This window comes from Hemiscyllium ocellatum, chromosome 2 (genome assembly GCF_020745735.1).
Source record: "Hemiscyllium ocellatum isolate sHemOce1 chromosome 2, sHemOce1.pat.X.cur, whole genome shotgun sequence".
Classification (NCBI taxonomy): domain Eukaryota; kingdom Metazoa; phylum Chordata; class Chondrichthyes; order Orectolobiformes; family Hemiscylliidae; genus Hemiscyllium; species Hemiscyllium ocellatum.
In genome coordinates, this window is record NC_083402.1 from 80,717,211 (window position 1) to 80,741,696 (window position 24,486).

The 24,486-nt window shown below is 38.9% G+C and overlaps 1 protein-coding gene across 2 annotated transcripts in view; it reads right to left on the reverse strand.

The window, feature by feature from the left end:
* Nucleotides 1–24,258, reverse strand: part of carnmt1 (carnosine N-methyltransferase 1) — a 42,298-nt gene extending 18,040 nt beyond the window's left edge. For both annotated transcript variants that reach the window (XM_060845044.1, XM_060845053.1), the window contains exons 1-5: nucleotides 24,057–24,258; nucleotides 15,747–15,951; nucleotides 11,545–11,711; nucleotides 6,456–6,596; nucleotides 5,916–6,094 (exon numbers count right to left, since the gene is read on the reverse strand). In XM_060845044.1, the coding sequence (XP_060701027.1) occupies nucleotides 5,916–6,094; nucleotides 6,456–6,596; nucleotides 11,545–11,711; nucleotides 15,747–15,951; nucleotides 24,057–24,163 (799 nt within the window). In that variant the 5' untranslated portion in view covers nucleotides 24,164–24,258. The remainder of the gene's footprint in view (nucleotides 1–5,915; nucleotides 6,095–6,455; nucleotides 6,597–11,544; nucleotides 11,712–15,746; nucleotides 15,952–24,056) is intronic.
* Between the last annotated feature and the right edge of the window lie 228 nt (nucleotides 24,259–24,486).

The following is a 24,486-nucleotide window of genomic DNA, read 5'->3' on the forward strand; positions in this document are numbered from 1 at the left end:
TCTGGAAATCAAGTCATATCCATAATGATATGGATATACAGATGTCCTACTTCCATATAGGTTAATGGTCTGTTGTGGTTCTGCTCGCCGAGCTGGAAGTTTTTGCTGCAAACATTTCGTTCCCTGGCTAGGGAACATCATCAGTGCTGTTGGAGCCTCGTGTGAAGCGCTGCTTTGACGTTTCTTCCGGTATTTATATTGGTTTGTTCTTGCCGCTTCCGGGTGTCAGTTTCAGCTGCAGTGATTTGTATGTGGGGTCCAGGTCGATGTGTCTGTTGATGGATGTTCTTGCCGTTTCCGGAAACGGCAAGAACATCCATCAACAGACACATCAACCTGGACCCCACATACAAATCACTGCAGCTGAAACTGACACCCGGAAGCGGCAAGAACAAACCAATATAAATACCGGAAGAAACGTCAAAGCAGCGCTTCACATGAGGCTCCAACAGCACTGATGATGTTCCCTAGCCAGGGAACGAAACGTTTGCAGCAAAAACTTCCAGCTCGGCGAGCAGAACCACAACAACGGATACCCGAGCTACAAATCTTCAACCAGATTTTAAAGGTTAATGGTCTTTCACAATCTATAAACAGATGGAGTCATACAGCACAGAAACAGACCTTTCAGTCCAACTTGTCCATGCTGACCAAATTTCCCAAACTAAACGAGTCCCATTTGCCTGTATTTTGCCCATTCTTTCTATACCTTTCTTATTCACACTGCTATCCAAACATTCTTAAATGTTGTAACTTTACCTGCAGCTATCACATCCTCTGGCAGTTCATTCCACATATGAACCACCCTGTATGTGAAAAAGTTGCCCCTCTGGCCCTTTTTAAATCTTTCTCCTCTCACCTTAAAAGTATGACCTAGATTATTATTCCCCCACCATAGCAAAAAGACTCTTGTTATTCACCTATGCCCTTCATGACTTTATAAACCTTTATAAGGTCACCCCTCAACCTCCTACATTCCAATGAAAACCATGCCAGCCTCTCCTGACAACTCAAAGTCTCCAGTCCTGACAACATCCTTGTAAATCTTTTCTGAAACCTCTCTAATTTAATGATATCCTTCCAATATCAGCGCAAGCAGAACTGTACACAGCAGCCTCGTCAACGTCTAGTACAACCTCAACATGACATCCCAACTCCTATACTCAGAAGTCTGAGCAATGAAGGCAAGTATGCGAAACACTTTCTTAACAACCCTGTTTACTCGTGATGCAACTTTCAAAGAACCATGTACCTGAACCCCTAGGTTTCTCTTTTGTCAACAGATGATGGAATATTACACACTTATCTGGAAGAATGTAATCCAACGACACTCAAGAGGCTTGACACAACCAGGACAAAGCAGCCCATTTGATTGGCATCTCATTTGTCAACTTCAACATTCATTCTTTCTATTGTCAATGCACATGGCAGCAGAGTGAACCAGCTACACAATGCAATGCAGCAACTCATTGCCTCTTTCAATAATATCCACCAAACATGCAATTTCTACAACCCAGATGGTTGAGGGCAGCATGTACATGGGAATACACCGTCACCAACATGGAACCATAATTTTTGTTCTTTCATGTCACTTGGTCAAAAACCATGAACTCCCCAACAGCGCTTTGGGAGTAATTGTACAATATGAAGTGGTTCAAGGACGCTGTTCACCACTTTCTCAAGAGCAATTAGGGATGGGCTATAAATGCTGAACTAGACTGTGATGCCTAGAATCTGTGAAGGAATAAAATATTTAGCTGCGAGGCAGATGACTACATTTTCAAGAATGTGATGCCAAATCCCTCCTTGCCTGGATAAATGCAGCTCCAACAACAGTGACACCATCCAGGACAAAGCAGCCCATTATGATTGTTTGTGGATGTGGTGCCAATCACTCCCTCCACCACTGAGGCACAGTAGCAGCAGGGGGCACACACACAAGATGAATTGCAGAAATTCAACAAGGCTCCACAGAAACCAGATTTTAAATCCACGACTGCTACCAGCTCAAAGGACAAGGGCAGCTGATACATGGGAGCACCACCACATGCAAAATCCTGTCCAAAGCACTCGCCATTCTGAACTTGGGAAAATATGGCTGTTCATTCTTGGTCACAGAGTCAAAATCCTACCATTCTCTTTCCCACAGCATTGTGGATGTACCTAGACCACATGGACTGCAGCAGCTCAATACCATCTTCATACAGGCAATTAGCAATGGATTATTAATGCTGGCACTGCTAGACAGGCCTACATCTTAAAAAGAATAAATTTTAAAAAAGCAATGGCAATTTTAATCTTTACATAGATTGGACAAATCCAAATGGCAAAGATACCTTAAAAATGATTTTGAGGTGTATTCAATAAAGCTTCTTGAACAAACAGGGAGCAAACTCACATTTATTGGTAAGATTCAAGAGACAGAATTAATTAATGACTAATACAGAAAAGGTAGGGAAAACTAATAGTGTGAAAGTCTGACAAATCTCCAGCTCTTGATGGCCTACATTCCAGGGTCTGAAGCAGAAATGGTTGCTATCTTCCAAAACTGCCTAATTTCCAAAAAAGTCCTAGCAGATTGTAACATTACTTCAAGAAGGCAGGAAATCAGAAAGCAGAAGGCTACAGGCCAGTTAAGCTAAAAGCTAGGAAATGCTTGAATTACTTATTTAGGGATGGAAATGGTCAAAACAAAAAGATTGAATTTTTGGAGCAAGGTATTATATTGACAATATAGCTCAAAGCAGCAAAGTCACTTCAGAGGATGTTTGGAAATAATGAACACAAAACAAATTGATTGAATTACTGAAAGACAGCTAATAAACATCAGGAACTTGTACCTGTTTGATAGGACACATCTGAGTACAATATAGTCAGGCAATTAAAACAACTAATACCATTTCTATTTATGAGACACCTTTAACAAAATCATATGTCCCAAGGTACCTCAGAGAAGTTAAAAGCGAAGTACACCACAAAGCCGCACATGGAGAAATTGGAATAGATGACCAAAAGCCTAGTCAACATGGCAGGTTTTAAGGAGTGTCTTGAAGATAAAAACAAATCAGTTAGAGAGTCAGAGAGGATTAGGAAAGGAATTGTACTGATAGGCTTCGGGGGACACAGCTAAGAACAGTGCAAGTAGTAAAACTTGGATGTTCAAGAGAATGAATGCAGCTATCAAGGAGAGCTGTAAAGCTGAAGGAGATCACAGATGTTGGATGGGGGGGGGGGGTTGGTGGTGTTGTTGGAGGAACCCATTGAAGGTGGCATTAGCAGATCAGATGCAATAAAGATGGAGAAACTGGGAAAATGCAGTCATACAGTCATACAAGATGGGAACAGACCCTTTGTCCACGCCGACTAGGCATCCCAATCTGACAGAGTCCCATTTGCCTGTATTTGGTCCATATTCTCCTAAACCCTTCCTATTCACAGATCCATCCTTACAGGAAGCATGGATTGAGGAAATGTAGTCAAGATAATTGTGAAAGTCACTGGGTTGTAGTGGTATGGGTGAACTACCTAATCCAGAAATGTAGACAGTGAAGTCATGGAAGTATCAAGAGAGTGATAAGGTGAAAGTCAGAGCTAATGGACATTTTAAGCAAAATCGATCATTTTTTTCCAATTCCATGTAAGACCCAGCAGCAATAACGATTAATGTCATTGGCAATACTGAAGAAAAAGTGGGAGGGAACTCGGAATTGGACTAGAACACGGAATGCTCTACATACCCTACAAAGAGACAAACATAACTGGGCCCACAACATACCTATAGTCAACCTCTGAGTTAAAGGAGTTGTTGCTTAAAGTGCAAGCCATCTTGGCCAAGTAAAAGTGCTTGGTGGTCAAGGAGGACTGCCCAGGCCTCCTTTTGAGGAGCAAATGGAGAATTTTCAGACTATTCTAGTTCACTTGTCATGTAGAAAGATTGCACATTATTGCTTTAATTTGAGCATTAATTCACTTCTCTTCTAGGTATGACAATTTGAAAAATTTTAATTTCACCACCATGCGCCACGGTGGGATTTTTAACTCATAACTCCATAACATTAGCCTGAGTCTCTGGATTACTAGTTCAGTGACAATATCATGTCACTATCTCCCTACAATATTATCATTTTTAATTATGCAAATTCTAAATTCTGTGAGCTGTATTCATGCAGTAATGTATTGATCAATGGGCTCTTTCTCACCTTGCACTCTAATATAGAACACCATTCATCAGCAGCATTCACTTAGTGTTCAAGGCGTTTTTCTGAGGTTTTCAAAATATCTGCAGTTTGCTTTTTTTATATACTTTAGAGAGATTTAGGGTAGAACACACTTAGAAAAAAATCTCTCCCAACAGAGATAAGAGTGTGGATTAGTGGTGCTGGAAGAGCACAGCAGTTCAGGCAGAATCCGAGGAGCAGTAAAATTGACGTTTCGGGCAAAAGCTCTTCATCAGGAATACAGGCAGAGAGCCTGAAACGTGGGGAGGTAAGTGAGAGGAGGGTGGGGGTGGGAAGAAAGCACTGTCTTACCTGCCTATCTTCTTTTCCACTTATCCACTCCACCCTCCTCCCTGACCTATCACCATCATCCCTTTCCCCCCTAACCTACTGTACTCTATGCTACTTTCTCCCCACCCCCACCCTCCTCTCACTTATCTCCCCACGCTTCAGGCTCTCTGCCTGTATTCCTGATGAAGGGCTTTTGCCCGAAACATCGATTTTATTGCTCTTTGGATGCTGCCTGAACTGCTGTGCTCTTCCAGCACCACTAATCCAGAATCTAGTTTCCAGCATCTGCAGTCATTGTTTTTACCTACAGATAAGAGTGTAGCTACTTGTAGCTCCGCTGGTTTAAGTATGTTCTTTGGTTTTGCTGATGCATTTCAAAAATATTGTCATGTACATTTCATATCACCTTTCAGTCCCACTATTGCTAGGAGAGGCAAAGTTACAGCCATTAATGTCTTAGTCAGCATTTCAGTTATAGCTTGCTTATTTGTTACTTTTAAGCAGTTTTTAACAGCTCTGAACATTCCTTTTGAGTCTTTTTGTACAGCTCAATATCAGTACCTCAATGAAATCTGGAAAAATCTCAGGGGGTTTGCTAAGAGGGGTGTTCCTTTAGCTGGAGAGCCTACAGCTAGGGAGCGTGGTCTCTGATCATTTAGAACTGAGGTATGGAGGAATTCCTTTACTCAATGGGATGCAAACTTTTACAATTCTTTACCCCAGAGAATATCCCCAGTGGATGTTCAAAACGTTTGAGTACAGGCAAGCCTGAGATGGATACTCTTGGATCCTAGAGAAAATCAAGTCACGGTGATTCCAATGGAAAACAGAACTGAGATTGAAGATGAGCCGTGATCTTACTGTATGATCGACCAAGCTCAAAAAGCCTTCTGGCTTACTCCTGCTCCTAATTTTTGTGCTTTATACAGAACCTCCTGCTCTTATTTCTTATATTACTGTACAGAATGTAGAAAATTACATCCATTTGTCATAATTGGAAGTAAACTCCATAAAAGGAATTAGCTATTTTTTGCTAAATTCAATTTAAACAAAAGTATCAGTGGTCTATAATTGTGGTTGTTGCATTACAAGAATAGAGGATAAGCACTTCATAATAAATTGCTTAAACATAAACATAAGCAATTGTGAAATAAAACTCCAATATTGGGATGAAAATGCTTTGACTGCATTGCAACTCAAAGCTAAAAGCAGAAAATTTGGAAAACATTGCATTTTAAATCTACAGCTTTACTACACAAATCAAGTTTAAAAGTTGAAATGATTCTTAATAAAACAACTGATTTATTACCTATTATTAAATATTTGAATTATAAATGTACTCTGGAAAAAAATGCAAACCAGTCTAAATAATAATGCTCACAAAATGCCATGAATGGATCGACTTACTTGGCTCTGTATAGATCTCCTGGAAATCTCCAGCTGTCATAGAAAAATTAGTGTGAGATGGAAGACTATGAGAGTTAACATCTGGAAAATGGACTGGCCGAATCTGATCAGCTGATCGCTTGTTGTTACTAAATTGATGTATCCAGGGATACAGTGTCATTGTGTTAACTCCAGTACATCTTTAAAAAAAAGAATTACACATTTTAATGCACAAAAATTATTTATATTTTCCAAACAAACAAAACTCTAAGTGCTGAAAATCCAATAAAATCAGACAAGTGTTGGAAATAGACAAATCAGTCAGCAAGAATAAAGAGGAAAAGCAAGTTAATATTTCAAGTCAGACTGTTGAAATATTAATATAATGGACATAGCCTATATTTTCCCTTTATAAATTCTGCTTAGCCTGCCATGTAATCCAGCATGTTCTGTATTGTTTTTAAAATAAGTCAGACAGCTTTAATAATTCAAAGTAGAAAACACTTTTAAGACTACACACTCTACAGCAAGTGCAGCTCAAGTTCTTAAGTCAGTCTTTACCTGTTGAGTACAAAATGTGAACAGAAGAGCATGTATAGACTCCATTCATTACCCTGGCAGCTATAACCCAGTCTAGCAATTTCCCAGGCTAGTCTTCCAAGTCCTGCTCCTGGTACAAGTATGTTCATGTCAGCAGGATTGCTGTATTGAGAAAGCAATATATATTGTAACAATTAATTCCATATGCAAAATCTCAGTTGGGAAATTAAACAATGATCAAGTATTACAGGATAGAAGTACATAAGAAATAGGTGTTGGTGTAGGCCTTGCAGCCTCTCAAGCCAATCCTGCCATTCAACTGATGATGGCTGATCTGTCTCATTTCCCGACTCCTCTTTTGTGCCATCTCCTCAAAGCCCTCAACCGCCCCGATATTTCAAAAAATACAACCACCTCTTCAATAGTTACTTTCTTGTGATCAAGGCTCTACAGGTCTCTGGTGTAGAAAATTCCAGTCATTCACTGCCTTCTGGAAGAAGGAATTCCATCATACATCAGTTTCAAAAGAGTTCCCTTATTCTGTAAATATACTCCCTAATTCAAGATTTTCCCATTAATGGAAACATCTTTCCAACATCTAACCTGTCAAGCCCCATCAGAACCTTATATGTTTCAATAAGATCACTCCTCATTTTTTCAAACAAATGAATAAAGGCCTAATGTGTTTAGCTGTTCTTTAAAGTCAATCCCTTCATCCCAGGAATTATCCTTGTGAATCTCTTTTTAACTACCTCCAATGCAAGGATATCTTTTCTTAAATACAGGGACCAAAACTCTATACAGTCACAGTTAAATGGTTTAAATGGATATCAGGTTTTGTATCTTAATATGTCATTTACAATGACAAATTAAGACGACTGAGACTTTTGAGCTTGCAAATACAAATTAAACCATTTCTTGTTTGAATTTCTATATTTTAAATGCTTTCTGTGTACTCAGTCAACAACCATTGTACAAAGTAAGCTATCGTCTAAAATCCATTGTTTAAAAATTATGAAAGTTTCTTATCATAAGATAAAACATTGAGGTTATTTTATGTACTATTCAAGTGGCTGATGATTGATAGCTGTCTGTCTTTAGCAGCAACATGATCTACTTGCTTCAACATTATCAAGGAGACATATGAACATCCATGTGCAAAAGAAAGGTTTATTTTTAGTCTTCATTCTGTTGTCAGACCATAGATGTATATAAACTAGGTCAGATGCCAAAAGCTCAACTATTTTATAGAAAAACAAGAGCAGCAAAGACAGCACAAGGATGAAATTAGAAAAGCAAAAAGAAATGGTGTAAAGTAGAACCATGGAAAATCCAATGCTGTTTTCAAAATATATAAACAGCAAGAAGATAATCAAGGAAAGAGTATGGCCAATTAGTGACAAAAGGGTCAAGGTGAAAGACACGTGCTTGCTTCTTAATGAATGCTTTTATTGTTTTTACAAGAGGGGGCTAAAGTAGATATTGCAGCAAAGAAGTGGATAGGATAAATGTAGTGAGGAAAGAAATATGAAAATGTTTAATACATTTGTAATGATAGTAGCAAAAGAGAATCACCTGATTTTAATACCTGGGATCATTAAAATAGCTTAAAAAGGAAAAACACTGAATTAAGATGGCTGCTATGATCACCTGACCAGGTTGATCTAAGCATTTGATTCATGAATAAATCAAATCCAATCTAAAATTAATGTAGCACAAAGCATTCCAATGTCATTCCTAGTTGTTTTGTCATATGTAATTTATCTGAATCAATTTAACTACATTTCTGTTGGCGAGAATGGTCGGGGTATTCAAAATGCTGATATATGCTAAACACTGTAGTGAGAAGAACTTCAACATCTACAATACTTTATTTAAGAACGAGGATACTTGGCTTTGAACAGCTGAATAACTCTGATGCATTTTCTTGCATTGTTTCGTCTCAAATAGGATTCTGAAAAGTCACTGTTCTTGAAAAATGTTAAAGTGCTTTTCCTTTACAAATGCATCTTGGCAAGTGATTTTTTTTTGATAATTGTATATTTTTCCATTCCGTTGACCAAAGTACTACAAAAGCAATTTTAACCGGATAAATATAAATATATTAGTTGAAACCAAATCACAACAAAAAGATAAAGAAAAAGGAGCTAACATTATGGAAAAATAAAGTTACAAGTTTACTCAATGTATAAAGGAGTCCAGCAGTTTGGGGTTGCACACCTAGATTCACTATCAGTAGAAAATCGTCATTAACTTCTCTTTCTGACACAGCTGTCTCTGGTGTGTCCCGTAAGCTCTAACTTTGGTCTTTTGTTTGTAAGTCTCTGACTTACATACTGCCCTCACATTATCCACAAGGAACACCATCAATATCTAAATCTGTACTGATGACACCCACTTATACCTCACCATCACTTCGCTCAACTCTTCTAACTGTCTCTAAATCATCACACTGCTTGTTACTGAATAAACAGAAATTTCCTCCAAGTAAATGCCTCGGGTGACTGAGTGGAGTTTGCACATTCTCCCTGTGTCTGTGTGGGTTTCCTCCGGTTGCTCAGGTTTCCTTCCACAGTCCAAAGATGTGCAATTCAGGTGAATTGGCCGTACTAAATTGCCCATAGTGATAGGTGCATTAAAAGGCAGAAGGGGAATGGGTCTGGGTGGGTTCCTCTTTGAAGGACTTGTTGGGCTGAAGGGCCTGTTTCCGCACCGTAGGAAATCTAATCTAATCTAATCTAAATATTGTAAAGACAGGTGGTGTTGTGTTCGGGTTCTACCACAAATCCCATTTCCTTGCCACTAACTGCATCCTCCTCTGTTGCAACTACCCGAGGTTAATCACTGTTCACAGCCTTGGTATCAAATTTGACCTCAAAATCAACTTTACCCACATATCCTTGCAGGGTACTAAAATTGGCCTTTTACCATCTTCATCTCTTTGCTCATGTCCAAATTGCACTGCACAAATCCTTACCCATGCCTTGTTATCTCCAAGTTCAACTATTTTCAACAAACTTCAAGATTCTAACCATCCCCGTAAACTTGAGGTCTGCAAGAACATAACTGCCTGCACCCTAACTTACACTAAGTTTCATTCATTCACAACCTCATGTGCTGCTGGCTGACTGACACAGGATCCCATTTAAGCAAGAACTCCAATTTAAATCTCTCATCCTTGTTTTCAAATCCCTCCCTGGTTTTCCCCTCCCTTATCTTTAATCTCCTCCAGCCTCAAAACTTTCCTTGGTAGCTGCATTAATTTGGTTTTTAGTTTCTAGAACATGCCAATTTTAAGTATTCCATTATGGTTGGCTATTGCTTCAGCTCCTCCTAACTTTTTCTGTCTCTTTACTTCATTATTATATAAGATACTCCTTAAAACCTCTTTCTGTGAACAAACTTTTGGTCATCTACCCTAATTTCTCTAGCTCTACATCACATTTTGTTGTATTACTTCTGAGAAATGCCTTGGGGCATTTTATTTTGTGAAAGGGTGGATGCTAGGAAATTGTTTCCATTAGGCAAGGAGACTAGGACCCGTGGACACAGCCTTAAAATTAGAGGGGGGTCAATTCAGAACAGAAATGCAGAGACATTTCTTCAGCCAGAGAGTGGTGGGCCTGTGGAATTCATTGCCGCAGAATGCAGTGTAGGACGGGACGCTAAATGTCTTCAAGGCAGAGATTGATAGATTCTTGATGTCACGAGGAATGAAGGGCTACGGGGAGAATGCGGGTAAGTAGAGTTGAAATGCCCATTAGCCATGATTGAATGGTGAAATGGACTCGATGGGCCGAATGGCCTTACTTCCACTCCTATGTCTTATGGTCTTAAATATCAACAGTAATTTGAAATTTTTAATTGCGTGTCTGTATTGCCCTCAGATGTGGCTGTTACAGACAGTAGCTCCTGATGTTTCAAAGCTGTCTTCAGTAACTCTATCAAATTTTGCTTTCAATATTTCCAGAAAAAGAAATATAATTCTGGTCAGGTACATATAGTTTGGTTTTGTTATTTTAAGTAAGTTCTTTATGACTTCGTATTTTGAAGGAATTATATTGCAATTTTCTCCCCAGCTCTCTTGAAAATGATGGTTCTTGTGCAGTATAGCTCCGCAGATGATGCTATGTCTGTACCTTACCACAGAGCCTGTATTCTGCATGAAACACTGATAACAATTTTCCATATACACATTTACTTTACATCAGAAATCAATGCAGAATGAACAAGATCTTTGATTGCAACTTTCTTTTTAACCACAGACATTTATTATGATGTTCACTGTTGTCACAAGTGAATTGAGGTAACCCTGCTCAAAATACATGGTATCTGTTCTGCTAAAATCTTCAGCTGAGTATGGTTCTAGGCTGAAAAAACACATTAATTGATATAGTGTCATATTTGGAAACAACTCTTCAGGTCGAACCAGTTCACACTGAACATGTTCCCAAAATAAACTAGTCCCATCTGCCTGTGCTTGGCCCATATCCTTTCAAACCTTTCCTATTCCTGAACTTATCCAAATATATTTTAAATGTTGTAACTGTACCTGTATCCACCACTTTCTCTGGTAGTTCATTCCACACCACTCTGTAAAAAAAGTTGCCATCATGTCCTTTTAAAATCTTTCCCCTCTCATCTTAAAAATATGGCCCCTAGTTCTGAACTCCCCATCCTAATGAAAAGACACTTGTCACTCATCTTAGCTATGCTCTCACAATTTTGTAAACCTCTATAAGGTCATCCCTCAACCTCCTAAGCTCCAGTGAAAGACGTCCCAGTCTTGCAAGTTTATTTTTATATATCAAACCCTTTATTTCTGGCAACATCCTAGCAATTTTTTTCTGAACTCTCTCCAGTTTAATAATACCTTTCCTGTTAGAGGGCAACTGGACATAGTACTACAGAAGAGGCCTCACTGATGTCCTGAACAACCTCAATATGACATCCCAACTGCTATATTCAATAGTCTAAATGATGAAGGGAAGAATGCTAAACACCTTCTTAACCATCCTGTCTACCTGTGACACAAATTTCAAAGAATTCTATTTTATTGATCTCTCATTCAAGGCTGTAATCATATAATTTTATGTAACCAATACTGTACCATTCATCCGGAGGGAAATGTTTTACAATTTCTTCAATGATTGGTCGATAACAAGCATCCCGTTCAGCCTTGCCATCATCACTCCAATCTCTCACAAACTGCTTAATGGTAGACTTCAATTTGTCCATGTCAAACGTAGATGCTGGTTTCAATTGTCCCAGGTCAGCCTGTGCGTGTTATAACCAAGAAAATCATTTATTACTAAACTAAAGAAACTCCCAAGTTTTAAAATGGCTTATTTTAAGAAAAATGTGATGCAAGATTTTGGATTTCACATATACTTCACATTTTCTAACTTATTATGCATGTTGGATGGACTTACACACAGATGCAACATTCATCCCAGCCAGTCTACATTGTTGTGCATCTCCGAGATTAGCAATACCGATAATTCCCTTTATCCAAATCTTTGCTATTTTCCTTCAACCAATTAATCAATTCTTAAATGCTGAAATAATCTTTGTTTCCATCAAAGTTGATAGTTCACAGCCTTCAATTTTTATATTCTATCTTTTTTTCCACAAAACCATTTGGTATGCTTTCCTTTATCAGTCAGAGTATTGAATACAGGGGTTGGGAGGTCATGTTGTGGCTGTACAGAACCATTGATTAGGCCACTTTGGAATATCGTGTGCAAGTCTGGTCTCCTTCCTATCGGAAAGATGATGTGAAACTTGAAAGGGTTTAGAAAAGAATTACAAGGATGTTGCCAGGGTTGGAGGATCTGAGCTACAGGGAGAGGCTGAACAGGCTGAGGCTGTTTTCTCTGGAGCGTTGCAGGCTGAGGAGTGACTTATAGAGGTTTACAAAATTATGAGGGGCATGGATAGGATAAATAGACAGTCTTTTCTCTGGGGTGGGGGAGTCCAGAACTACAGGGCATAGGTTTAGGGTGAGAGGGGAAAGATATAAAAGAGACCTAAGAGACAACTTTTTCATGCGGAGGGTAGTACATGTATGGAATGAGCTGCCAGAGGAAGTAGTGGAGACTAGTACAATTGCAACATTCAAAAAGCATTTGGATGGGTACACAAATAGGAAGGGTTTAGAAGGATATGGGCCAAGTGCTGGCAAGTGCAACTCGATTGGATTGGGATATGTGGTCGGAATGGATGGCTTGGACCGAAGGGTCTGTTTCTGTGCCGTACATCTCTATAACTATGACTCTAAGCTTGGGGAGTGATTGCTGGGCCACTTGTTGAGGTACTTGTATCATCAATAGACACAGGTGAGGTGTTGGAAAACCAGAGGTTGATTAATGTTGTGCAACTATTTAAGAAAGGTGGTAAAGATAAGCCAGGGAGGTACAGACCGGTGAGCCTGACATCGATGGTAGGCAAGTTGTTGGAGCGACTCCTGAGGGAGAGGATTTATATATATTTGGAAAGGCAAGGACTGATTAGGGATAATCAACATGGCTGTGTGCGTGGACAATCATGTCTCATAAACTTGATTGAGTGTATTGAAGAAGTAACAAAGAGGATTGATGAGGGCAGAGTGGTAGATTTGATCTTCAGTACGCCATTTAACGAGGTGTCTCGTGGGAGACTGGTTAGCAAGGTTAGATCTCATGGAATACAGGGAGAACTAGCCACTTGGAGACAGAACTGGCTCAAAGATAGAAGACAGAGGGTGGTGGTGGACGGCTGTTTTTCAAACGAGTGGCCTGTGACGAGTGGAGTTCCACAAGGATCGGTGCTGGGTTCACTACATTTCACCATTTACATAAATGATTTGGATGCGAGCATTAGAGGTAAAGTTAGTAAGTTTGCAGATGACACTAAAATTGAAGGTGTAGTGGACAGCGAAGGTTACCTCAGATTACAATGGGATCTTGATCAGTTGGACCAATAGGCTGAGGAGTGGCAGGTGGATTTTAATTTAAATAAATGCGAGGTGCTGTATTTTGGGAAAGCAAATCTTAGCAGGACGTATACACTTAATGGTAAGGTCCTAGGGAGTGTTGCTGAACAAACAGACCTTGGAGTGCAGGTTCATAGTTCCTAGAAAGTGGAATCACAGGTAGATAGGATCGTGAAGAATGTGTTTGGTATGCTTTTCTTTATGGGTCAGAGCATTGAGTATAGGAGTTGGGAGATCATGTTGTGGCTGTACAGGACATTGGTTAGGCCACTTTTGGAATATTGTGGGCAATTCTGGTCTCCTTCTGTCAGAAAGATGTTTGAAACTTAAAAGGATTCAGAAAAGAGTTACAAGGATGTTGCCAGAATTGGAGGATTTGAGCTATCAGGAGGCTGTATAGACTGGGGCTGTTTTCCCTGGAGGGTTGAAGGCTGAGAGGTGACCTTGTAGAGGTTTATAAAATTATAAGAGGCATGGACAGGATAAACAGACCAAGTACTTTCCCTGGGGTCGGGGAGTCCAGAACTAGAGGGCATAGGTTTAGGGTGAGAGGAAAAAGATATAAAAGAGACCTAAGGGGCAACTTTTTCACACAGAGGATGGCACGTGTGGGGAATGGGCTGCCAGAGGAAGTGGAGGAGGCTGGTACAATTGCAACATTTAAAAGGCATCTGGATGGGTACATGATTAGGAAGGGTTTAGAGGGCTGGGTGCTGGCAGGTGGGGTGAGATTGGGTTCAGATATCTGGTCGGCACGGATGAGTTGGACTGAAGGGTCTGTTCCCATGTTGTACATCTCTACGACTGTGCAATTTCACTTAAGCGCTATTTTGACAGTTTTTGAAAGAGATAAAGCCCAGTTTAAAGATATTTAACAAGTATACACTAACTGCGGAAAATGTTTGGTGTTCTATAATCTATGCATGTCCGAGACACGATTGGCAAGAGCAGATTAATATTATAATCTTTCCATAGTTTTGGGTAGGTCATGGAGACATGATGGCGGAGATGGTATTGTTCTGAATGGGTTAGTTGTCTTTGATATTTATTGAGAGGTAGTTTTTGATGTAAATAAGTCTGATAAGGGTTGATGGAGCAGTAGTGGGTTTCAAAGTATTGCTTTAATTTTAGTCTATCTTGTAAGAGTAAAAGTGGTTTTATGAATGAATGAAGTAGTGTTTACAGTAGGAAGTTATGAATGAATGAAACGGGAAGATGGTGTTTGCTTGTAAGTGGGTTAGTAAAGGAGTTATGCATGAGTAAATACAAACAGCTTGTGGAAGAGTTAGTGAAGAGACTTATACAATATCTTACAATGCATATACACATTCAAGTATGTCTTTCTTCTAATTTTTAACAATTCAGGGAAATTGTTCCTGACTCCTATTTTGATTTGCTCCCATCTAAACAGCTTTCAATTCAATTAGATACCTTCCCGTTAATTCCAAGACCAATAATATTTTTTTGGATGGACAGTGCTGGGTATCATACAATGAAGCTCTATACTATATCTGGTAATGATGCTACATGCATCCAGGTGAAACTTAGGTGTTGTTAAGTCCTCACCTACTGTATGCCCAAATTCAATTTCGGTGTAAAGCCATAGAATACAATCAGAAGTAGGAACTCTGGCCAATTTTTCATCTTGTCAGCCAGTGACACGAAGGCTAACTTCCCCATTTTGAATGCTGTCCAAACTGAAATTAACTACGTCAGCAGAGGTTTGAAGTGGCAATTCGTTTGGCTCAGTATTATGTTACTGTCAATATTACTATAATAATACTGACTGAGGATCATGATTTATTAAAATTCTCCAACAACCATCAACATTTCTGAATAAATAAATACCAACTGCACTGTATTTGACTTGAGACAAATTTTAGGGCTCAGATGACACCAGTTAAATATCTGACCTGCAGGCATTCCGAGGTATCCATTTTTCTTCATTTAACAAACTGCAAATGTCAGTTTTTACCATTTTAATACTGTAAAAAGGTAAAGTTGCCAGAGTATTAGAGGACCATAAGACTGCTCCCTCATTAGAGAGAGACGATTGATTCAAATTTAACCTGAGGGTCCCAATGCTTCAAGTGAGGGGCCACATTCATGATAACCTCAGTTGGTGCAGGAATTTTAATATTGCATAATTATCCAAACAAGGACAGAGGAAGAAAAAACAAAAGATTGCATTTATTATATTAAATCAAAGTGTAAAAGCAATACAAGCGTATTACGTGAATTTACTCAGATGTAGAACTGCCACCAGATATTGGTGTAATTACAAAACACATGCTATCCCAAGTAGCATTTGAGCCAATACATACAACTGTTTTGCTTACCTCCATATCAATGACTCCATATTCCTTATTTTCAAACATATGATTGCAGTTGTTGATAATTGCTTTCAGAATCTCATAGTTATGTTCAATACACTGTCTTAATCTTTTCACGTGAGGAAGGAAATTCGGAAGCAGCTTTTGATGAGCTGCTGGGAGAGACTGGAATTGCTTTTCGGATCGAGTTACCCTCTCATGAGCATAAATCCTGGAAAGTGAAGTTGCATTGAAAAATGAGCTGAAAACATTGTGAACACTGTACCAAATTTCACAAGCATTCTGGCTAAACCTACAAATGGTCATCCTGTAGACTTGCACTTTTACAGTACAGTAGGCGCTCATTTGGTCCATATCGTCTGTGCTGGTCAACAAAGATAATCTAGTTTTTGGGTCACAGTCCCAAAGGCTACGGCAATACACATGAATATCTAAATTTTGTGTAATCCTTGAAGTTCTTGATTACACTCTCTACATTTAAGTCCAAATCATTAATGCACACTGTAAACAGCAAGAGTCTGAGCATCAAACCATGTCGAAACCCAATGGAAACAGACCTCCAATCATAGAATCACCCTCTACATCTTGCCTCAAGCAATTTGGGATCCAACATGCCACTTTATCTTGGATCCACTGGGGTTTTAATTAACCAGTCTGCCATCATGAACCTTACTAAAGGCCATGTAAACCACATCAGATGCATCACGCTCCTGGTTACCTTTTTCCTTCACAAATCACTGCCATCTTAAAAGTTTGTAAACCTTGTAATCCATTAATTATCTACAAACTTGCATTTACAGCAATCATATTACATTGATATTGATGCTGACCATCTTCACTAAAATAAAAATATGAAACTACTAATTTAAGCTTGCAGCATATTCTTAAATACAGTTATCCAAGTTTAATAATTCTAGTACATCAAACAACTGCAATTTGTCAGGAAGGTGACGACAGAAATTATGTCAAATGTTAGTATCTGGACACAAGAATACTATCCAAGACTATAACAAATTCCAAACTAATGTCTATTAACGTACCACATTTGTAAATTCTATGAAGCAATAAAGAATAGTGCCTATTTTTCAAATATTGAATAATGAACAATACTTGAGTAGAAGACAATAGACAATAAAATATAAGATACATGACAACATGAATACATATCTACTGCCTTCAAATAAGCCAAAACTGTAAACAACTTTTACTTTAAACCACTATTATGTTTAATAATTTTAAAGAATATGGCTTCTAAAAAAAACACTTTATATTTTAGAGTAATAAAAAATAGCCTTGTTCTTTGCTTTCAATGCATTTAGAATTGGCCTCAAGGGAATGGAATGCCACAACTGCATGTAGATGCTTTACTGAGAATTAAAACCTATCTCTGTCACAGAACCAGAGAAGCGTGAATCAAATTACTGGGATGCCATTTCATTTGATCATTTATTTTTAACTGGATACTGTGTCAATTGTGCCTCATGGGTAGCACACTCGTCTTTAATTCACAAGGATGTAAACTGGAGAAGACTATATGGCCCATTGAGTCAGTATGACTATTCAATATGGTTTATCTTCAATTTCAAGTTGATTTCCTTTACTTGCATCCCTTGATTCTTCTAATCAACCTTCACCTCCTGTCCACACTGCAAAAAAAAAGTGTATCTCAGCATTAAATATAAACAATGTAAAAATATTCATAATGCTATGGGGCAGGGCGGGGAATTTCAGAGACTCCCAGAAAAATGAAAAACAATTCTCATCTCAGTCCTAAATGGTCGAACCCATATTCTCAATTTCTCAATCAAGGCATTTCCCAGTATTTACCCTAACTAGCCCATAAGATTGTAAGTTCAAATCCTGGTCTATATTTATGAATGCACAATTGGAATAGTACTGTGGGAGTGCTGTCGGGATGATGTGAACTGAAAGCTCTGCTGGCTTTCACACGAACATAGAAAAGATCTCATGGTACTACTTGGTACTACTCTGAAACCTCACTGGGCATCATTGAAACAAATCATCTGATTGTTATGATGTTGCATTTTTTAGGATCCTGTGCACAAACGGGTTGTGTTTCTTACATAATAACACCCACTACACTTCATTAGTACTTTCACAGCCTGTAAACGCAGGCATGATACAAAAATCTGTCCTTTATGCCAATTAATTAACGGTTTTAATATTTGGCTGCTGCCAGAATGTATCTAATGATAAAATGATTGAAATAAGCATCGCAATACATTAACTTATAATAACTTTGTGCAAAAAATTCTTCGACTGGCTTTCAGTAGAATCAGGGAGATTAAACAGATTAACAATGCAAAAAATGTAATACACAAATAAACGATCAAAGTAACTCAAGAATAAAATTACAAGTTATAAATAACATTCAAAATTATGAATTCACAGCTAAAGCTGTATTAAAGATATGACTCATTTGTCTGTTTCAGTTTGATTGTGGTTGAACACAGTTCTCATTTACAGATCTGATGAGCATTTCCATAACCTAAAATGTGTTGCTGTGACCAAAGATACGTATCACTTGATTTACTGGTTAATCTAAAAACTACAGCAAATGCTGGAGATCACAGAGTCGAGAGTGTGGTACTGGAAAAACACAACAGGTCAGGCAGCATCCAAGGAGCAGGAAAATCGACTTTTCACGCATAAGCCCTTCATTCCTGATGAATGGCTTATGCCCGAAACATCGATCCTCCTGCACTTCCAATGCTTTTCCAGCACCACAATCCAAAAACTATAGTTTAGATTTTTACATTCGTTAGTTTGCTCAATTTAGCTTTGTGCTTTTTGCGACAGCTTTTAATACTTTGAGCAATTATATCACAAAGGTATTGTAAAAATCCAGTGTACACACAAAAACTTTAGGTTTTAAAAGCCTGGGCTATGGCTGGCACAATAAAGCAAACTACTGCGCCTTGTTCAAACATTTGAACTAAAAGTTCCAAATACACTGCCAAAGTAAAGTCAAAACAATTCAGGGAACTGTTATTCTCTCAATTCCATTACCAAAACTGACATTCTATGATTAAGTCAGTGGAAATTAGTGTCACAGTAGAACTGTACTAATACATATAAAACATACAATATAGTGCAGAACAGGCCCTTTGGCCCTCAATGTTGTGCCAACTTGTGAACTATTCTCAGCTCGTCCCCCTACGCTATCCCAAAATCATCCATGTGCTTATCTAAAGATTGTTTAAATATCCCTAATGTGGCTGAGTTGACTACATTGGAAGGTAGGGCATTCCACGCCCTTACCACTTTCAGTGTAAAGAACCTGCCTCTGATATGTCTTAAATCCATCACCCCTCAATTTGTAGTTTTGCCCCCTCGTACACACTGACATCATCATCCCAGGAAAAAGACTTTCCGTCTACTCTAATTCTCTAATCATTTTGCATCTCTATCAAATCCCCTCTTAGCCTTCTTCTTGCCAATGAGAACAGGTTCAGGTCTCTCAGCCTTTTCTCATAAGACCTTCTCTCCAGACCAGGCAACATCTGAGTAAATCTCCTCTGCACCTTTTCCAATGTTTCCACATCCTTCCCGAAATATGGGGACCAAAACTGTACACAATATTCCAAGTGTGGCCGCACCATATTCCAAGTGTGGCAGCGTTTTGTATAGTTGCAGCATGATATTGCGGCTGTGGAACTCAATCCTTCTACGAATGAAACCTAACACACCGTATGCCTTCTTAACAGCACTATCCACCTGGGTGGCATCAAAAAGCTAGAAGGGTTAATCCAGTTTTAATTATTAAAGTTTAAAATTTATTACATTTGCAAACATTTTAATACATTTATTTCATAAGTTATTAAACAGATTCTGGTGTAGCCATTTTACAAAAAAGAAATTTGCCCTGATTAGTTTCTATGCTCACATAATTATGCAAGAGGTGTTCAATTCGTACGGCCCTTTAAGATTTCTCTATAACTTTTGAACAATTTATTGTGTATTATTTAAATGCATGGGTGCACAAGCTAGTTTGTTCACTCTCAGATCCTTAACTTCAAACATATTGCATCACCATTTCTGTGATGAAAGAGAAGCAATACACAGGGTGTATTTTGACATTCATTGCTATGAAGATGGACTTTAATAATTAATAACTTTCCATAGCTTTTCTTGATTTATTGTTTCTAAATTTAATATTTTACTAACTTATTGGGGGTATTCAAAATTCATTCATATCTTTATCTTCGCTTTCCTGCCCATTATTTCCATTATTTACTGCAGACAAAGCACATTGAGATGGCAATAACTGACTTGAATTTGGAAGGTAAAAGAAACATGCTATGCTCCACAGAAACAATGGAACCGTGGGCTAATTTTGTAACTTAATACTGATTTGAAAGGTATTAACTAAAAGTCAGAAATTAATAATATATGTTGAATGAACAAATAGCATTGAAAATAACAGACTGGAAGCCAATGTCATTTCGAGCTGTGTTATTTATTTTCAATACACTATTACTATGCTTTCATCTTCTACAAAGTTTAAGAAGTAAAATAAATTTGATTTTTGAAAAATGATTGAAAAATCAAAAGAAACAAGTGGAAATTATGCATTTATTTTTCAAAAAACCATATTCAATTGTAAAACCATATGACGTTCTGAATATCGAGTTCCAGCATGGATCACCTAGTTTAGATTGGATGTAGAGTACTGACACTAACAACGGTAATAATTTTTAAAGAATTGCAATAACATAAATAGGAGCAGGATTAAACGACATGACTCCTCAAATCCACTCTCACATCCTTTAAGATCATGGCTGATTCTCAACTCTGACTCTATGTTCCTGCTTGATCCCCACAGTCTTGACTCCCTTACAGTTCAAATCTCTATCAATCTCTGCCTTCATTGTATTCAGTGATTGAGTATCCACAGTTCAGGACTGGAAAACACAGTCAAGAAATATCTCAGTCCAAGCTTTAAATAAAAATACAAGAACTCAGAGTATTACAATTCAGCCCAAGCTTACTCTGCCATTCAATGTAATCAAAGACCAAAAACTACAGAAAGCTGCAACACAAAGGGACTGAGGTACTTGTGCACAAAACACAGGAAGCTAGCACACAGATGGCACAGGAAATCAGGAAGGTTAATGGATTGCTGGCCCTTAGATTGTGCGGTTTGGAGTATGAGTTGAGAAGTTAAACTGCAACTGTACAAGATGCCAGTGAGACCAAATTTGGAGTTCTGTGAGCAGTTGTGACCCCTTGTTTAAGGAAAGATATCATTTCATTGGAGGCAACTCAGAGAAGGTTTACAAGGATGATCCCTAATAATGATGGGACTGCCTTATGAACAAAGGCTAAACAGATTTGGACTCTACTCACTGGAGTTCAGAAAAATGAAAGCTGATCTCATTGAAACCTATAGGATTTTGAAGGGCCTTGACAGCCTAAATGCTGAGAGGATGTTTTCCCTTATGCCAGAGTCTTAGACCGGAGTGCATAGTTTCAGAATAAAAGGATACCAATTCAAGACAGATGAGGAAGAATTTATTCTTTCAAGGTCAAGTGTCTTTGAAAATCCTTACCACAGAGATCTGGGGCACAACCCTGATATATATTTAAGGTTGAGATAGATAGACGAATTCTTGATCAGTCGGCAAGGGTTCAGGGAAAAGACAGAAAAGTGAATGAAAAGAAATGTCGATACAGCCATGATCCCACTGAATGACAAAGCAGGTTTGAACAGTCTACTCCTGTTTCTATTTCTCATGGTTGTACAGTTAATCACATCTTTGCCTCAATTCCACTTTTCTGCCTGCTTTCCTTTCCCCTTTAGGATGCTGCCTGACCTGCTGTGCTTTAACCAGCAACAAATTTTCAGCTAATTAAAAGTTAGTCTATCTCCTCAAATTTACTCCGTCTTGACATCCACACATTCTGGGTAGTGAATTCTACAGATTGCTGACCATTTAGAATTTCTCCTCATCTGTTTTAAATCTGCTATCCCTTATAATAAAACTATGACTAAAAAATGAGGTCTGCAGATGCTGGAGATCACAGCTGCAAATGTGTTGCTGGTCAAAGCACAGCAGGTTAGGCAGCATCTCAGGAATAGAGAATTCGACGTTTCGAGCATAAGCCCTTCATCAGGAATACCTCTTGTCTAGATCATCCCACATCAATGTTACTTTGTCAATCCTCTTTAGCATCCTATATACTTCAATTAGACCTCCTCTCATCCTCCTAAATGCTAGAGTGTAGGCTTGAACTGCTTAATATTTCTTCAGAAGACAAACCTCTCACCTCCATAACCAATCTTGTGAATCTCCTTTGAACTGTCTCCAATGCAACTGCATTCCTCCAGTAAGGGGAGCAAAACCACACAGAGCCCCTCTTGTGGCGCGGTGGTACAGCCCCTACCCCTGAACCAGGAGGCCTGAGTTCAAGTGTAATAACTTCTCTGAACAGGGTGATTAGAAAAAAATGAAAAAAAAACTGCACATAATATTCCACGTGCCTTACTAATACATTGCAGCAACTCTTCCCTACTTTTATACTCAACTCATTTAGCATAAATGCCAAAACTCCTTTCACCTTGTTCCCAGCTGTACCTGTGTGCTAGTTTTCTATGATTCATGTGTGAGGATATCAAATTCCTCTGCACTGAAGGACTGTGAAGACTGAGATCAACAACTCTAGTTCTAGGCTTTCCAGCCACGTGAAAACAGCCGTTCAGTAACTTTCATTTCATACTATCTTGGAATCCTGCAATTTGAATGAGGCTTCCTCTTATTCTTCGAAAATCTTGAAATCATTCTAGTGAACAGTTGTTGTAACCACAGTAAGATGAGTACATCTTTCCACAGACATAAATACACAATCTGCATTCAAATAAATCCAGTCCAAAATTGCAGTATCACCAAAGTTCTAAATAATTGAAAATGGACATCCTTGCTCTTATCCACTACTAACCCTTTTACAATTAAGGCCAACTTATCATTTGCATTCCTAATTGCTTGCTACATCTAAATGTAAACCTTCAGTGCTTCTTTTACAAATTCCTCCAAATATTGGCAGCTAATAGTTCCCGAGTAAAAAATGAGGTCTGCAGATGCTGGAGATCACAGCTGAAAATGTGTTGCTGGTCAAAGCACAGCAGGCCAGGCAGCATCTCAGGAATAGAGAATTCGGTCCTGATGAAGGGCTTATGCTCGAAACGTCGAATTCTCTATTCCTGAGATGCTGCCTGGCCTGCTGTGCTTTGACCAGCAACACATTTTCAGCTAATAGTTCCCCACCATTTTTTAAAAAATGACCTTACATTTTCCCACATTATACTCCATCTCTTTTCTCCATGTTCACCTACACCTTATATATAGGGTACATAATTTTAGACTGCTTGTCCTTATATCAGAGCTTCCCTCCTTGTTTAGCAGCACAAGCAAACTTATAGGCATTGCACCCGATTCCTTCATCCAAGTAAGTGATGAAGATTTTAAATTTCCAAGGCCAAATATTAATCAGTGTGGTAATCTAATAGCAACATTGTACCAACTTGAGAACAGTCAGCATTTTTTGCCCTTTAACCAATCACATCCATGAGCCTTAATCTCATTGAATTCACTAAACATTCAGGTAGCAACAAAAGAATGTAAATGATTAAGATTCACTATAATGGCTGATGTTTAGCTGCCCAACTCTTACAGTGAACTACTTTAGAGATGCACAAATATGAGGCATGACTACTGTTCACCCCTGTACTGGACAAAGAAATCTGAAGTGTATTCCTTCTATGCAACAACTATTCATGAGAATCTTAAAGGATTCATCCCCAAAAAATTGACAATATTGTGGGTAAAGTCAAAAATCTCCACATCAATGTTGTAGATAAAAATTGAAGACCAGTAGATTAATTTTCTACAAGATTTCAGTGCGTCAGGGGAGAAGGGAATAGCAGTAGGCCATGGCGAGATACCATTTAAAACGGGGAACCGTTTCCATAAATTCTTCGATATTTTGTTTCTTGCAATGACTCCAGCCTTTGGAGCTCCCTGGAAGTGACAGTACAAGGAAGATTCATCTATAGGCAAATGAGATGGTCTGAATGGACATGCAGGTAACTATGAGGAGGCTGAGTAAACGTACATTGTGCTGTAGGCCCGGGTTTTATGTATGTGTGTGTGTGTGGCGGGGGTGGAGTGGGGTTTGGTATCAGGCAGTTCTTCTGACCCTCACCCTCTCCCCCCCAGACCCCCCCTCCATGCCCGCCCTGGAGACTGCTGCTGCTCTCTGTGTATCTGGGTGGCCGCCTGTTTATTTCCAATTTACCTATAATATCTAAAAGCATTAATGATTTTCCAGAAGTGCTCTTTCTCCAGGCGCTCCTCCTCCTCGTGTTTGTCTCCAGGACAGTGCGGGTTCCCCTCGCTCTCCATCTTATCTTGCCTCCTCTCTCCGTTCGGCGCCGCCACAAGAGAATCCCCCCCTCACAACCGCGCCGAGAAGACGGCGCCTGAGCGAGCGGACACGCCGGCCACACCGAGGCGACTCCCGCCGCACAGCGACACCTGGCGGCCCGGAGGATGTACCGACAGAGCACTAAATCAGACACAAGTTGACACTATTTCGGGAAGAGTGATTTTGAAAATAAACTCTATTGATGATACATAATATTAGGCACTATACTTATAATGAGCCTCAGTGCTTATCATTCTTGTTTAATGCAATGAATTGTTCATTATTTGTATGGCACGGTAGC